General features: G+C 46.4%; 2 protein-coding genes across 2 annotated transcripts; one reads left to right on the plus strand and one right to left on the minus strand.

The window, feature by feature from the left end:
* Positions 1–269: 269 nt before the first annotated feature.
* On the plus strand, positions 270–665 carry LOC142473528 (histone H2A type 1-like). Its single transcript, XM_075580689.1, has one exon. The coding sequence runs from the start codon at positions 270–272 to the stop codon at positions 663–665; it is 396 nt and encodes a 131-aa protein (XP_075436804.1).
* Positions 666–13,173: 12,508 nt separating this feature from the next.
* LOC142473540 (histone H4) lies at positions 13,174–13,584 on the minus strand. Its single transcript, XM_075580700.1, has one exon. The coding sequence runs from the start codon at positions 13,555–13,557 to the stop codon at positions 13,246–13,248; it is 312 nt and encodes a 103-aa protein (XP_075436815.1). The 5' UTR covers positions 13,558–13,584; the 3' UTR covers positions 13,174–13,245.
* Between the last annotated feature and the right edge of the window lie 1,296 nt (positions 13,585–14,880).

Below are 14,880 nucleotides of genomic sequence, written 5' to 3' on the forward strand. Positions count from 1 at the left end.
AGCTCTATTTATAGGAGTGCTATGCAAACTAGCAGCCCCAGCATTCTGTTCGTCTATTGGCTGACTTTATCATGTGACCGTTTATGACATCATCAGTTTTCTTTCAAATTAGACGATTGGTGGTTACAGGATTATGGAACTGATTGGCTGTTTTCAAAACTGACCAATCACAGAGGAGTTCAGCTGCTGTCTGAGTGTATAAATAAGGGCACAGGGGGCGGGGTTTGTCACTTCTCTTGTTACCCGAGCTGCTGTCTGAGTGATACACGATGTCTGGAAGAGGCAAACAAGGCGGGAAAACTCGCGCTAAGGCCAAGACGCGCTCATCTCGGGCTGGGCTGCAGTTCCCAGTCGGCCGTGTGCACAGGCTGCTTCGGAAGGGAAATTATGCTCAGCGTGTGGGGGCCGGAGCCCCGGTCTATTTGGCCGCAGTGCTGGAGTATCTGACCGCTGAGATCCTGGAGTTGGCCGGTAACGCCGCCCGGGACAATAAGAAGTCCCGCATCATCCCCCGGCACCTGCAGCTCGCTGTGCGGAACGACGAGGAGCTGAACAGGCTGCTCGGAGGGGTCACCATCGCTCAGGGGGGTGTCCTGCCCAACATCCAGGCCGTGCTACTGCCCAAGAAAACCGAGAGCCACAAACCGGCCAAGAGCAGCAAGTGAGCTTCACCCCCGAGACCAGGAGCAGAGATCCCCACATACCCAACACAAAGGCTCTTTTCAGAGCCACCCACAGCATCAAAAAAGCGTTATAGTATTTCACATTTCCTGCAGGACATGTTTTTATTATATTTCTATCTCCATTCTAAGTCACTTTAATTGTTTATGATAATAGTTCTCTTCATTTGTAAAGTAATGTATAATTAAGTCCATGTATGTGGAGGTGTCAGTTCTGTCATTAGAAACAGTAATGCGTTTGATACGACACTGCAGAAAGCAAATCAATATTTAATACCATAAAGGCACCTACTGTATATATAACTTGGGGTGAACTTTAATTACCGACATGATGATTTTTCGGAAAAAATCCCATAACATTGATGAACTGATTAAAGTGCATTTAGTTTGCTGGAACCATAACTATAAAGCTAAACAAAAAAACTGTTTCTAGTTCATCGCTAAATAAATTAAAACAAAGTAGTGCAGCATGGCTAATACACTATAAAGTAGTGTTTGTTTCTGTTTGTGATTATACAAAAGGCGCAACGTGTTGGTATTAGGAGTCTATTCTTGAAACAATTTACCACACGGTGGCGCTGTTGTATTTGAAATCGGTATCTTCATTACTTGGCTTGTAAAGGCTAAAACCTGTTTTTATATCGGACACAAATTCGCAAGCCATGAAGGTGTATTATACTGAAAATGTATATAATGTATCATTAAAGACAAGTGAGTAACATTGATGCAAGAACAATTTTAAAAAAAATATTTTTTTCAACCAACGTTGTTTACAGATTGCCCTCGAACATGCAAAATCAAGTCATAATATAATTAATGTTGACATGTTAGAAAATAAAATAGCATAATGGTATAGAAAGATTCAATAACCAAAAGGCAGAACACATAATTACAGCATCTGGTCTTCGAAATAAACAGCACAAGTTTTTTGGAGGTACAATTTAATTCCTTTATGAGCAAGAACAATAATCTGAATTTTTTTTTGTACCACTAATATACTCTGTGCTATAAACTAAAAATTACAGAACCTGTCCCTGGTGTCATTTTTTTTTTTTTTAAATCTGAGGAACAGCAATGTCATGTACGGTCCATCTGTGAGCATGTGGCCCATATACTATCTTGTGAAAAGAAGTGATAAAAGGCGCTAACAACTCTATGTGAAAGTGAAAATAATAATAAGTGTTAAGTGATGAAAATGAATATATTAACTAAACACCCAGCTCAAAACCTCTCTGGTGGGACCTGTTTCACGGGTTCCAAGGTTTAACAATTTCTCAAAAATTGTTAAACCCATATACTCTCTGTCACGGACCGCACACAAGTGAGCATGTGATATGAAACCATGGTTAATACACACGGCTACTCTAGCCAACTCACCTTTCTCCTGCACAAGGTACTTCCAATATGTTTATATTAACCCATTACTCAATTGCAATCCCATCTATGTGCGTACATCACTGGATAATTTAGGCAAAATATGTAATTATTTACCAGAGTCTCAGGTCTATTTATTATTATTATTATTATTATTATTATGTTTATTATAAGGAAAACAAAATTGTGCACTTAACACACAATCAGTTGTAGCTAAATGTGGCAGGCAATGAAAATACTCTCTACAAAGCGTGCACCAGTTTATTCTGAGCCCCAACACATTACTTATTACATGTTTTAATACCCCCGTCCATGGTCAGTCCGGAGTCCCTGGGCTCTGTTCCCTGTATGGGAGCTGGCGGCACTCACAAGCCAATCGGATCTGGACTCAATGACCGGTTTGGCAGCGTGCTGCCACATGCCGTCTAAGCTCTGATCTGACAGCAAGGTATTGCGGAACTGCCGACTGTGCTCTGGCTCATTGGCCCTAGTCATACTGGCAGGGATAGGGTTGTCAGTTTGGTCAGGTTACACCCAGCTTACGTTACTGGTCTCCTCCAGGACATCCAAGGGATGAACTCCAATGTCCGGGGAGTGATGGTTTCATTCTTGGGACCCTGAACAAACATAGTGTCAGAGGTGGCAAGGTCTCAAGTCTGACAGCAGGTCACAGCCACAATGGGAAATAAAATTGGCAAAGAGCCAAGGATAGCGTCGCACCACGAGCAGGAACAGATAAAGAGGGTGTGGTAAAAACATAGTTATTGGCAACCAGAGAAACACACTAACATGTTTCACTCCCACAATAGGGCACACTCGACGGACACACTCTACCCCTATTAGTGGCACATAAAATTGCCCTAATCAGTTCCCAACAACATGTTGGTGTTATGGCCTGGGAGGTCTCTGCCATTACGGATGCTCTGGGCCATGATCAAATCGATGAAAACACGGGCCACCTGCAGGGACTTAGGGGCACCATCGGACAGGTGGCAGATGCTCTGGCCCAAACATATCAGGTTGGACAAGAGTGATGACCGTGCCAGGGTTCAACTGGCTGGCCACCATCATAGTGCTGATGGTATAAGGGCACAAATATTTCAACCGCACAATGATCTGCTCTAGCCCAATGGTGGCTCCTCTTTGTGTTGCAGCACAGGCAGCAATCTCGGCAGCCTCGGAGACTGGGACCTGGGTTGCCTGGGTAATATGGTGGGTCACCTGCTATTGCTTGAGCATGGGAATGTGACTTACCCTGGCGTTTATATCAGGAGCTGGGTTGTGGGTCCCATCGCAGGTTGATCGGTTCAAAGTGCAGTGGGGCAAACCACCCTCAGGTGGCACGCCCTGTTGAAACCAAAGCATTGCCTCTTATGGGTAAACTTGGTGGTCGGGTTCTGGAACTAGGGGGCACTGGGCAGCTCCACAAATATGCATCGGACCTTGGGGTTTATGTGTGCCGAGGAGGTTGGTGGCCAGGAACTGGAACACTCGGTTGGGGTTGTTGCCAGAATAGGAGTCGAGCCACCATGAACTCATACGTAATCTTGGCAGTTTGCTGAGCCATTGATGGTTTGCCATCCATAATGCATTCACTCACCTCCGGGAAATGTTTGAGTACAAATTGCTCCTTCACGATTAAGATAAGGAATACATTGAAGGTACTCACTGAACACACAGTTACTCACCTCTTTGCATGATGGGCTGACCGGGCCACAGAGTCAGTGTGCAAATCCGTGGACCCCTTGTGCATGGCATGAAACTGGGTCCAGTAAGTCTCGGGCGTGATCTCATACTGAGACCAGAGCAGTGCTTTTACCACCTGGTAGTCACCAGCATCCTCCCAAACCATTGCTTGATAGGCTTCCATATCTTTCCCACGCAGCTTGGGGAAGAAGCCTGTCACGGGAGACCAGAATTGTTAACACACTTCGCCAACTGGGGTCTGAGGGAGAAGAATCTAGCCTCAACTAGGTGCAGGGGACTGCTTCAGTAGATTTGCCCTGTACAGCTCCTTCTCAGTGCTATTGTCCCAATAGCACTATTTAAAACCCCGCCAGTCGCCTGTCTGATCAGCTTCAAAACTTGTCTGGTACTCTGATCAGCTTCTCCCCTTACATAGCTCTCGGGCTCCTATACTTTTCATGGAGTAGGGGCAACCAGCCAATCGGAGGACGATGTCTTGTCCGGCTGTACAAATCAGAGGAGGGGGCCGGCTTAGTCACTCTTGACCGCCCCTCGAGTAGGGAGGGTCTAGCGAGTGGGAAATTTGAAATAGCCAATGGAAATTGTGCCTATGGGACTCAGACCCGGCAACGGTTGAACTAGCCAGCCCCATACATCCCGCTGGGTAGGCACCTCAGCCTCTCATGTGAATTTTTCATGTGAATAAAGTCTTTGCACCAACGAGAACCAGTTTCCCGGACCTGATTACCATCCCTTCCCTGCTCACCATTGTCCTCATACTCACACCGACCCCACCTTCTGTCACAAAGCAGCTTTTCTCCGAAATGCAAGCAAAACAAAAGGCAGTGCTGGCTGCCTTACTAAATGTATGGGGAACATACTACTAAAAGGCACAAAAGTGCCTTTTTTACAGATACAATCCCTGTTCCCAATTCCTACCGTTTCCCCCTTCTAGAGATTACACAGTGATTAGCTCTTTTCTGGAAGAGGTTACACACAATACATTATACACAGGCCAAACGAGCCTCACCGAGGTGGCTATTACACACAGTTTTGGGGTATCCAGCCGGGCTTCATCTTTATTATGTGAGGTTGGCTACCCCATACCATCAAATATCCCCCTTTAAGATGAAGGCTCTGGGAAAGCTACCCCATCAGGTGTCTCTCCAAGGCTGAAGAACCTGGAAGTCCGTTTGTCGGGGCTGGGATCATCGTGCTGGGAATGACTATTGGCGTTGCTGTGCTCATTGCACTTTTTTGTGTTGAATGGTAAAATTAAACTCCTGGAGGACACACCAACTTCCCATTTTCACCTTACACCCGCTGCAACAAGCTAAGAGGGTTGCAATCAGTGATGACAGTGAAAGGCTTCCCGTAAACATGACTTATAACATCTTGAGAACCCACACATTGTCCAGATCCTCTTTCTCGATTGTGTCATAGGTGACCTCCCAAGGCAACAGCTTGCAGCTTAGGTAGGTGAACGTATCCTCGCTGCAATCCTCACCTACCTGGCTTAGCACAGCACTGATGCCATAAGTTGAAGCATTGGTTTGCACCAAGAATCGCTTGATGTTATCGAGGACCACCAGGATCAGAGCACTGGCTCGAGCATCTTTGAAAGCCTTTAACGCTGCCCACACTCAGGAGACCAGGCAACTAGCACCAACAGCATCTTCTTTGTTAAATCAGTCATGGCTTGAGCCAGGGCACTATACTGGGGCAAAAACATTCTATAGTAGCTGGTGGTACTTATAAAAGTGATTACCTGCTTTATAGTGTGGGGGACCGGCCAGTCTACTATTGACACAACTTTCGTGGGCTCAGGCTTGAGATGTCCCCGGCCTACCCGGTAGCTGCGGTACAATACCCCCGCCATGCCGACTTGGCACTTGGATGGCTTTAGTGTCAGGCCAGCCTTCCTGATCCTATCTAGGACTGCTGCTACATTAACCAGATGAGTGTACCAGTCATTAATACAAATGGCTAAGTAGTCCAGATAAGCCCTAACATAGCCCTTAATCCATTCCAGCAACCGGTTGACAAGGCGCTAGAACGTGGCCGGCGTTTTCTTCATCACAAATGACATGACCAAAAATTCTTACAAGCCAAGGATGATGAAAGCCGACCTTTCCTACGCCTGCTGGGTCAATGGAATCTGTACAGATTCATGATGGCCAGATACCTGGCCCCGATGAGCTCATCTAAGAGCTCATCCATGTGGGACAAAGGATAGGCATTTGCCACGGTCTGAGTATTAAGCTGACGTTATTTTACACAGAACCAAGTGGTCCCACCCTCCTTGGCACCACGAATACCGGTGAAGTCCAAGGACACTGAGCAAGATAAATTACCCCTAATGCCATCATCTCCTCAACCTCCCCCTTAATGCTCCACTTTACCTCCGCAGAGATCCATTACGCTTCTTGAGGAGTGGTCAATGATCCCCGGTGTTGACCGGGTGATCGGTTAGATGGGTAATGCCCTGATTATCTGTAAACATGACCTGGTACTGCTCTAGCATCTCCCGCACCAGCTTGGGAACCGCGAGTTGGGGACCCATCTCCACCTGCTCCACTAAGCCTCCCTGCCGGGTTTCTCCCAGGAGATCGGGCAGAGCCTGGCTTGCCGGATCACCCAGCAGCGGGCTACAAATAGCAAACACCTCCGGCCCGCTCTTGTGATACTCCTTTAGCATATTGATGTGGTATGTTATGTGCCTACCTGCCTCTGGATCCTGGTTTACCACATAATTACACTCATGCACCCGCCGGTGAACCGTGTACGGGCCCGCCCAGGCGGAAAGTAGCTTGTTCTGCCAAGTGGGCTTCAGTACAAGCACCTGCTGCCCTGGGATTAATTCTCTACTACGGAAACTCCTATCATACCAGCGCTATTGCCTGATCTGAGCTGCCTCAATTTAGCCTGTGCCAACCCCATGTGTTCCTCTATCTGGTCCCTGAGCCCCACCATGTAATGTAGCACATAAGCATCAGTATCTCCCCCTCCCAGCCCTTATGAAACAGATTGAGTGGTCCACGGACATGGCACCCATAGAGGAGCTTGAAGGGGGAACGGATGGTAAACTCCTTTGGCACCTCTAGATACGCGAATAGCAGGTGATGTAAGTGAGCTTGTCAGTCTCACCCTTTCAGCTTCCACAAATGCTTGCAACATTGACATTAAGGTCCCATTGAACCGCTCACATAATCCATTCGTTTGGGAATGGTAGGGGGCTGTACAGAGAGATTTGACCTTGCACATTGCCAAGAGACATTGGAGCAGTTCGGACATGCACTGTGCCCCCGGATCAGCCAGGATCTCACTTGGGAAACCTACCCTAGTGAATATCTCAATCAAAGACTCTGCCAATTGACGTACTTCAATCAAGGATAGAGCAACTGGGATCATGTGCGGATCCACTATATTTACAGCTACACGCTGGAAGGACTCACCGATCACCGGTAGCGGTCTCAGGGGAGCCTTTGTGTGGTCACTCGACTTGCCCACTAGGTGGCAGGGATTACAGTTATGGCAGAACACCAATACCTCCTGTCATGACGCCGGTGAGTAGAAAGTCTGTAGTAGCCGGGCTCTAGTATGAGTGACTATCTGATGCCCCTACCAGCAGGATCACATGGGATATCTGCATCAACTGTGCCCTATATTCATGAGTAACAACTATCTGTCGCCTTAATGTCCCTGATCTGACCAGAGCACTCTTGGATTCCTGTTATGAGACACTGTGGTGCCAAAGGAACCGATGGGACACACCCTTGGAGTCAGACTCGGTCGCCCAAAGTATCATGCCCTCCAGTTTGGGGTCCGATCACACAATGTCCATGAACTCCTGGCTCAGTTCTGGTAGGTTGGCCCTGTCAAACAGTCAGGGGAAATGTTGGGACAGGGTTCGGGACAAATGTCTGGCTTGTTCTGGCTTACCTGCTTGGTGTCCAGCGGGACTTCAGCTCTCTTTGGCTCCAAAAGCTGGGGAGAGATAATTGGGGTGGTGTGCGGCAATGCCAAAGGCACTTCCACCTGGGCAACTGCCTGACTTTTGCTCGGGGTGACCGCAGCCACTGGTGCATTCTCCTCAGTGTAGGAGCAAATAAAGTGCCCCAAGTCATTGCCCAGCAGGATGTTGGTGTCCAAGCCGGGTTACACTGTGACATCCCAGACTCCTCTACTAGTGCCCTGATCAAGTAACACCGGGGCAACTCGCAATAACTTGGGGGCTCTGTCCAGCATTCTCACCGGCATCCCCGTGCCTTGGAGAAGTTTCTCTGGGCTGACCATATCAGGTTGCACCAGATTACCGTAACACCGGTGTCCATCAGGCCGGCAACCCGGAGATGGCCTCTGGTAAAAGGGCACAAATATTGTTGGCGGACATCATTGGATTCCAGCCCGATGGCTGCGATTCCATGTCCCTCCAGATCCACTTCTGCATCGTTGACTGCTGCTGCTAGGTCTGCTGCTGCACATTCTGCACGGCCTCCACTTGCTATGCTTTTGGGGCCAATCTCACGTAGGGGATTGGTCTCGCTGCTTGTGAGCATTGCCCCATATTGGGGTTACTGGAGCAGGGTGGGTTGGGGCAGTCCACCCGCAGATGGCCTAGCCAATTGCACTGGTAGCACCGGCGCTCATGGGCAAACTCTGCAGGCTTTGGCTGCAGCACCTCCGGCACTCCACTTGTTCCATCCCAGCTTAGTGGCCTTGGGAGGGTCAGCTACATTAGGTGGTGTTGTCGCTGGCACTGGATCGGGGGTCAGGACCCACTTCTCCAACTGTGGCCACATGGTCACAAATTCATCTGCCATCATGGCGGTCGTCTGGTGCATTCTCGGCTTATGCTCTATGACCCACTCCCGCACCTCCGGTACACATTTGGGCAAAAACTGTTCACGGATGACGATGTCCATCCTGTCTAGGAGCGAGGTGACTCTGCATCTGGCTACCCACCGAGGGCTGTGAAGGTCTAGCCAGGAGTTGAACTCCATGTAGGTGCCCCGCCTCCTTTGTCCAGAGCCCTGAACTGGGCACAATAGAACTCCGGTGAGAGGTGCACTGGACTATGCTCATTATGTGTGGAACTATCGGTCCTGCGGTCTTGAAATCACGAACTACTCAGAAATGAAAGTCCCGCAAGAGATTAAGAACTGGGCCAAGTGATGTCCATTACTATCCACCAGATAAAAAGCCTGTCACAGGAGACCAGAACCTTTACACACATCCCCCGGGATCACACAGTGATTAGCTCTTTTCTGGAAGAAGTTACCACTCAATACATTATAAACAGCCAAATGAGTATCACAGAGGCAGCCATTACACACAGTTTTGGGGCAGCGAGCCGAGCTTCCCCTTTATTATGTGAGGCTGTGATAGGATGAGGCAGAGGAGAGGATAGTTGGTGATGGACTGATTATGGTTTGTGAGGTTGGGTTGTACAGTGGTAGTTCATCAAGGGTTAGTGGTAATTTTAATGGGGATAATTAATGGAGGTGTCAGTTAATAATGGAGCAATCTATGTAGGGTTTTACAGGTACTGTTAATGGGAGAATCATTTTAATAAGGACAGTCATGTGTTAGTATTTGCGAGAGGAGTTGTAAATTTTGAGAGCACTGGGAAGGGGACAATCAGAATTTGGAAGCATTGTGGATGGTAACAATGAATTAGGAAATCACTGGGGAACAATGGATTATGAACACTTTGAAAGGGAACAATCTGATTAGGAAACAAAGGGGAAGGGGCCAATCTCCTCACTACAATAGATTAGGAATAATTGAGGGACACTACATTGCTTAGTACTTGAAACCAAGCACTGGGAATGCCATGGAAGTAGAGGCGGGAAATAATACAGAGTGGGACCACTGGGGAAGGGAGCAACCCACAAACTATTACAACAAGAATTAGGTCAATCTTGAAACACTTGAGAAGTGGACAATCAAACCAAGGCACTGAGGGAGGGAACAATGTGTTTTGAGTATTGGGCGAGCAAGAATGAGAACAATATATGAAACAGTAGAGAGGTGGGATAAAATCCCAAAATCAGCGCTTCAGCGGATGAGATACACCAATAATTGGTACATGTAATGATCAGGATATGGAGAACTATATATACAATAATAGTAGTATTGGACCCAGTGCAAACGCAGGAGTGTATAATCAAAAATAATGTATTTTGGTGAGGGACTGTTTAATGCCTAATTCTACCTCACAAGAAAAATAAACACTCTTACCTGCTGCACTGTACCGGTCTAGAAGTCCCCTTGAATCCATAGAATGGGAAATCACAATACTCACTAGTATAATCTTCACTCCATTGGTGCGTGCGTCACGCAGAATAGATACACAACAGCTTGAAATCCAAAGATTTGCAGCGGAGCACAGCTGAGGAATGGGGCCAGCACAAGCAGTTGGAAGGTTAAAAATAATTATTTATTAAAGCATGGTATAAACAGGGGGGAGACAAAACACACTCTGACGCGTTTCAGGCTATGCAGCCCTTTATCAAAGAGTATATGAAACAGGTCACGCCGGATAGTAAGGAGGGGAGCATAGTTCTCGTTACATATTGCTTACTAACAATAGTTGCCACAGCAGACCAGGACTCTTTCACTGGATCACGTGCCAGACAGGACACAGCGATCAAATAAAGAGGTGTTTATTTCAGCAGTAGCCATCAGACACAGCACAGAATCTCCTAACAGAGCTATACTCGCACCAACCAGGGAATACAGGGGGAATCCTAGCAGTCCTAGGTGCCCAGTGCCACAGAAATGGCTTACCCGGAGCAGCTTCCACTCTGTAGAGGATCAGGAATTCCGGCAGTGCTGAAAACAAGTTGCAAGCAGGCAAGTTTAAATCTTCTGCTTCAGAAAAGCACACAGCCTTGTCTTGGGTGTCTCTGACATGACATCAGAGAATACCATTTAGTCCATCTCCATGCCAGTCCAGAAATGATCTGTGGAATTGATATCTGCCACCCCGTTTCTAGATTCCTGTCTCCATAGCAAATCATGGAGATAGGGTGGTGACCCATCAGAGTGCCTGATGTGTGTGGACACAATCACAGTTCCCAGGCCTCAGTACACACCCCTGGGACCAGGCTTAACCTGTATTATTCTGGACCCCGTCCCTCCCACATACCTGTCCTTTCCTGGGGCTCATCTGGTCACCAGACCCTAGAGCTGCCCCAGTTTAATGTGCCGTGCAACCCCTTCCATACCCTGTAACTGTAATTGTTTACTCTCGTGTTGTAAACTGTACCAAAGTATACACTGTGTGTGCATATATAAAGCACAGCCAGGGTCTCTGTACATTGGGCTGAGAATCCCACTGAGCAGCCCACATGTCCGGAGAACTGCTATTGCTTGGAGTGGAGGGAGAGGGGCAGGCTCCCACTGACAGGCGCTGCTCCCACTGACAGGCGCTGCTCCCACTGACAGGCGCTGCTCCCACTGACAGGCGCTGCTCCCACTGACAGGCGCTGCTCCCACTGAGAGGCGCTGCTCCCACTGACAGGCGCCGATCCCACTGACAGGCGCCGCTCCCACTGACAGGCGCTGCTCCCACTGACAGGCGCTGCTCCCGCAGGGACCTTCATATTTCTCCAAAAGCCCTTTAACTTTCACCCACCCCGCGCCCAGCCATGATTGGCCAATGCAGATGTGACCTCACGTCCTGTCTCCCATGCAGTATCCACACATGATGGTCGCGGCTCCATCTACAGCGATTCCCTATAGCAGCGGGGACTCTATGTAAGGGGAACCCAGCAGCGCTCAGGGTCAGTGTGATCCCAGCGTGCAGGGAACTAAGCGCTGCGCCCCAAGGCTGCGCCAGAGACACCTTCACACGTCGCTGGGAGCTTCATCCAGCGGGAGATGTGAAACCGGTTCCGTGCTGCGGGACAGAGTCTCAGAAAGCAAACAGGTTTGAAAGCGCTGCAGTCTCAAACCCCACAGGAGTGGGAACAAACCCTGGGGAGTCTTGGAAGTGGCGCCTGGCACCTAGAATCCCCTGTATTCCCTGTTTTGGGGAGTGTAAGTGGTTTGTGAGTTTGTGCTGGGCTGGATACAGCCAGAATAAATTCTCTTTATTGAAACGCTTTGTCCGTTCTGGTGCCTTGATCCCGGGGTTACGTTCTGGTCTCCGGGATAATCTTTGAGATAAAGTGTGACTGAAATAAAAAAAACAAAGGATCATTGAATTAATAGAACAGATTGATTTAGTAACATTGTTCACAAAAGTAAGGAAGACCCCAAGTGTTTCATGTTAATGTGAGTTACACACGTGTGTGTGTTTTGCTGCCTTTATTTTGGTGCTGCTGCGTTTTCCCTGTATAGATTGTGTGGGAAATGTGGCATCTTTGGCAGTTTCAGCCCCCACATCAGTCACATATTTGTGCGATTTAAGAAGTGATGCTAGAGTCCTGTTGATTTTCAACTTAATTCACTAATTATATTTAAGGGAATCCGCAAAACGTATTTAACACAAATATCTGGAGGTGAAACCTTTGATTCAGATCATTGTGATTAATCCAGGTCTCCAGAATCCAGATCATTTCCAAAACAATACTGCCACCGTGTGGTCTTTGTTTGAATGACATATAGTAAAGCTTTGGCGCCTTTTTACCTTCTCTGTATAATTGTTCCGAGATCCCCAAACCGAGTGTTTTACACATGAAATGCGGGGTTGTATTTATGATCATAAAACCAAAAAACGTGATCAATATGTATGAGATTTACAGTTGTGACAAATTATCATAAATGTCACATAAAGTGCTAAAGAAAATCCGATTGCATTTTTTTCTCATCAAAAGCTGATAAATAGTCCCATATATTGGGCATCATGTAATGGAATATAAAAAGAGTGACTATTTTACGAAACATTTGCATTGGGGATTCTGTTTTAAGAGCAGAAAAGACAGCAAAATAATAATGAATGAATGCTCAAACATTGTCATTGTTTTATGCAAGTCTATAAAAATGTAATTGTTTTCATAGCGGTTAAAATCAATACAGATAAGGCATTTATCAGATACATTTTCTTTTGCAGATTGTACCAATGTGTAATGTAAAAAAATGTGTATATGGATCGAGCAATTAAAATCACGTATTTAAATCTATGTCAAGTGCAGGCACTTCTAATTCAGAGAAGTTATATCAAAAAGTGAGACCAATATTTGTAGTTTGCTTTATGAATGAGCAGTTAATAGCATGAAGGGAGTATAGCAAAGTTTATATAAAAGAATCGTAGATAAAGCGCTGTAACAAAATGCTATCACATACTGTGGGTGGTTTTGTAGTGCATTGTATTTCTCTAACCCGTTTCCAATATGAAATATTGAGTCCCGTCAGAGACAGCAACATGAAAACGGGTAAGAATAAGATGGCGGTGTAACCAGAGCTCTATACAGGAGAATGTGGGTGGCCCTTAAAAGAGCCTTTGGGTTAAATGAATGTGAATTCCGTATCATCAGTTGGTAAGAAGTGTCACCGTTTAGCCTCCGAATCCATAGAGAGTGCGGCCCTGGCGCTTGAGAGCATACACCACGTCCATAGCGGTGACTGTCTTCCTCTTAGCGTGCTCGGTGTAGGTGACCGCGTCCCGGATCACATTCTCCAGGAAAACCTTGAGCACCCCACGGGTCTCTTCATAGATGAGACCGGAGATGCGCTTCACTCCTCCTCTGCGAGCCAGGCGGCGGATAGCTGGCTTGGTAATGCCTTGGATGTTGTCACGAAGAACCTTCCTGTGCCTCTTGGCGCCTCCTTTCCCGAGCCCTTTTCCTCCTTTGCCGCGACCAGTCATTCTGCAAAGTGTCAAAACAAGAAGCGAATGAGGTAATTGCGGTAAAGCTGCTGCTTATATGCAGTATGAGCGGACCTGAGTGAAAACCACAGACACCCCATGAGGGGAGAAAGTGAATTGCACTGGAAGACGTTCCTTGATTTTGATTGGCTGAAAAAGTCTTTAGTCTGATTGGCTCAGTGAAAGCCGTTACTGTTTATAAAAAAAAAGCCCGCGCGACAATGTGATTGGTTTGAAGTTTATCTCAATAAACAGTGATCACATTTGCTTTGCCTAGTATTGCCCAACTCACACGAACACATTTGTGTGCCATCTATTTCATGTATTTAATTATATTGTGTCTGCATCTATATATCTGTAAATGTAATTCATTTGTAATATTTAGATGTGTATGATCAACTACATTCATCAGTATTTTTTTTTATATAAATACCCCTGTTTTATAAATTTGCTTTTATTTCTAATTTACCCTGCATGAGGTGACACGTGGAAGAAATGCAGACCGGGGAAACAAGTTCAGCAAACACAAATCCTCCAGTAGAAATGTCTGAAGTTGACAGTTACTCCACAGGGTGGCAGTGCTGCTTCGAAATTGAAGTCACGTGGGAATGAAGTTACATGAAATCACTATAAAGCCATAACACAAGTCTAAGGCTGTGCCTATAGTTATAGTGCCGCCGATGGTGACGGCGACACGACGGGTGACGTCACCCGTCGCCACCGGCGAAAGTTATATTTCGCCGCGACGGCGCAGGATTCCGGGCATTTAATTGGTTCAAGTACCGTCACGTGACACGACGGCCCCTGAAAAATCAAATTTGCCGGCTTCAAGTTTCCACTATAAGCGCACACAAAATGTATATAATTACTTATTGATAAAATATAGAATACATTTTTAATAGGGATAGATTTAAAAAAAAATTACTTGTACTTTATAAAACATTAATGTAAATTAATCTGTGCGATCATATCTGTGTTAAATAAATGTTAGCGTATAGGAGGAGAGAGGAAAGAACCCTATATGATGCACTCAGCCCTACTAATGAAAATAATAAACTTTTATTTAATGATAGTTGAAAAATGCAAACATAACAAATATATTTAAAACCTAAAAAGTGTACTGTTCAGTTCTGATGTGCAATCACTCTAGATGACCAGGTAGTGTCAAAGTTAGTGTGAAGCACAGTAGATTAGAGAAACTGTTGATTCTCACAATACTAGTATGAAAATGATTTAGTAGATGCACAATGAATATAACCCTGTCAGGGAAGTAGCTAGTGTGCACTCTACATAGGTATTGAGATACACAAGCACTGGGAGCAT

This window comes from Ascaphus truei (genome assembly GCF_040206685.1).
Source record: "Ascaphus truei isolate aAscTru1 chromosome 12 unlocalized genomic scaffold, aAscTru1.hap1 SUPER_12_unloc_2, whole genome shotgun sequence".
Taxonomy (NCBI): Eukaryota; Metazoa; Chordata; class Amphibia; order Anura; family Ascaphidae; genus Ascaphus; species Ascaphus truei.

Bases quoted from the DNA above. Each gene is read 5' to 3' on its own strand.
- LOC142473528 (XM_075580689.1), top strand. From the start codon at position 270: ATGTCTGGAAGAGGCAAACAAGGCGGGAAAACTCGCGCTAAGGCCAAG.
- LOC142473540 (XM_075580700.1), bottom strand. From the start codon at position 13,557: ATGACTGGTCGCGGCAAAGGAGGAAAAGGGCTCGGGAAAGGAGGCGCC.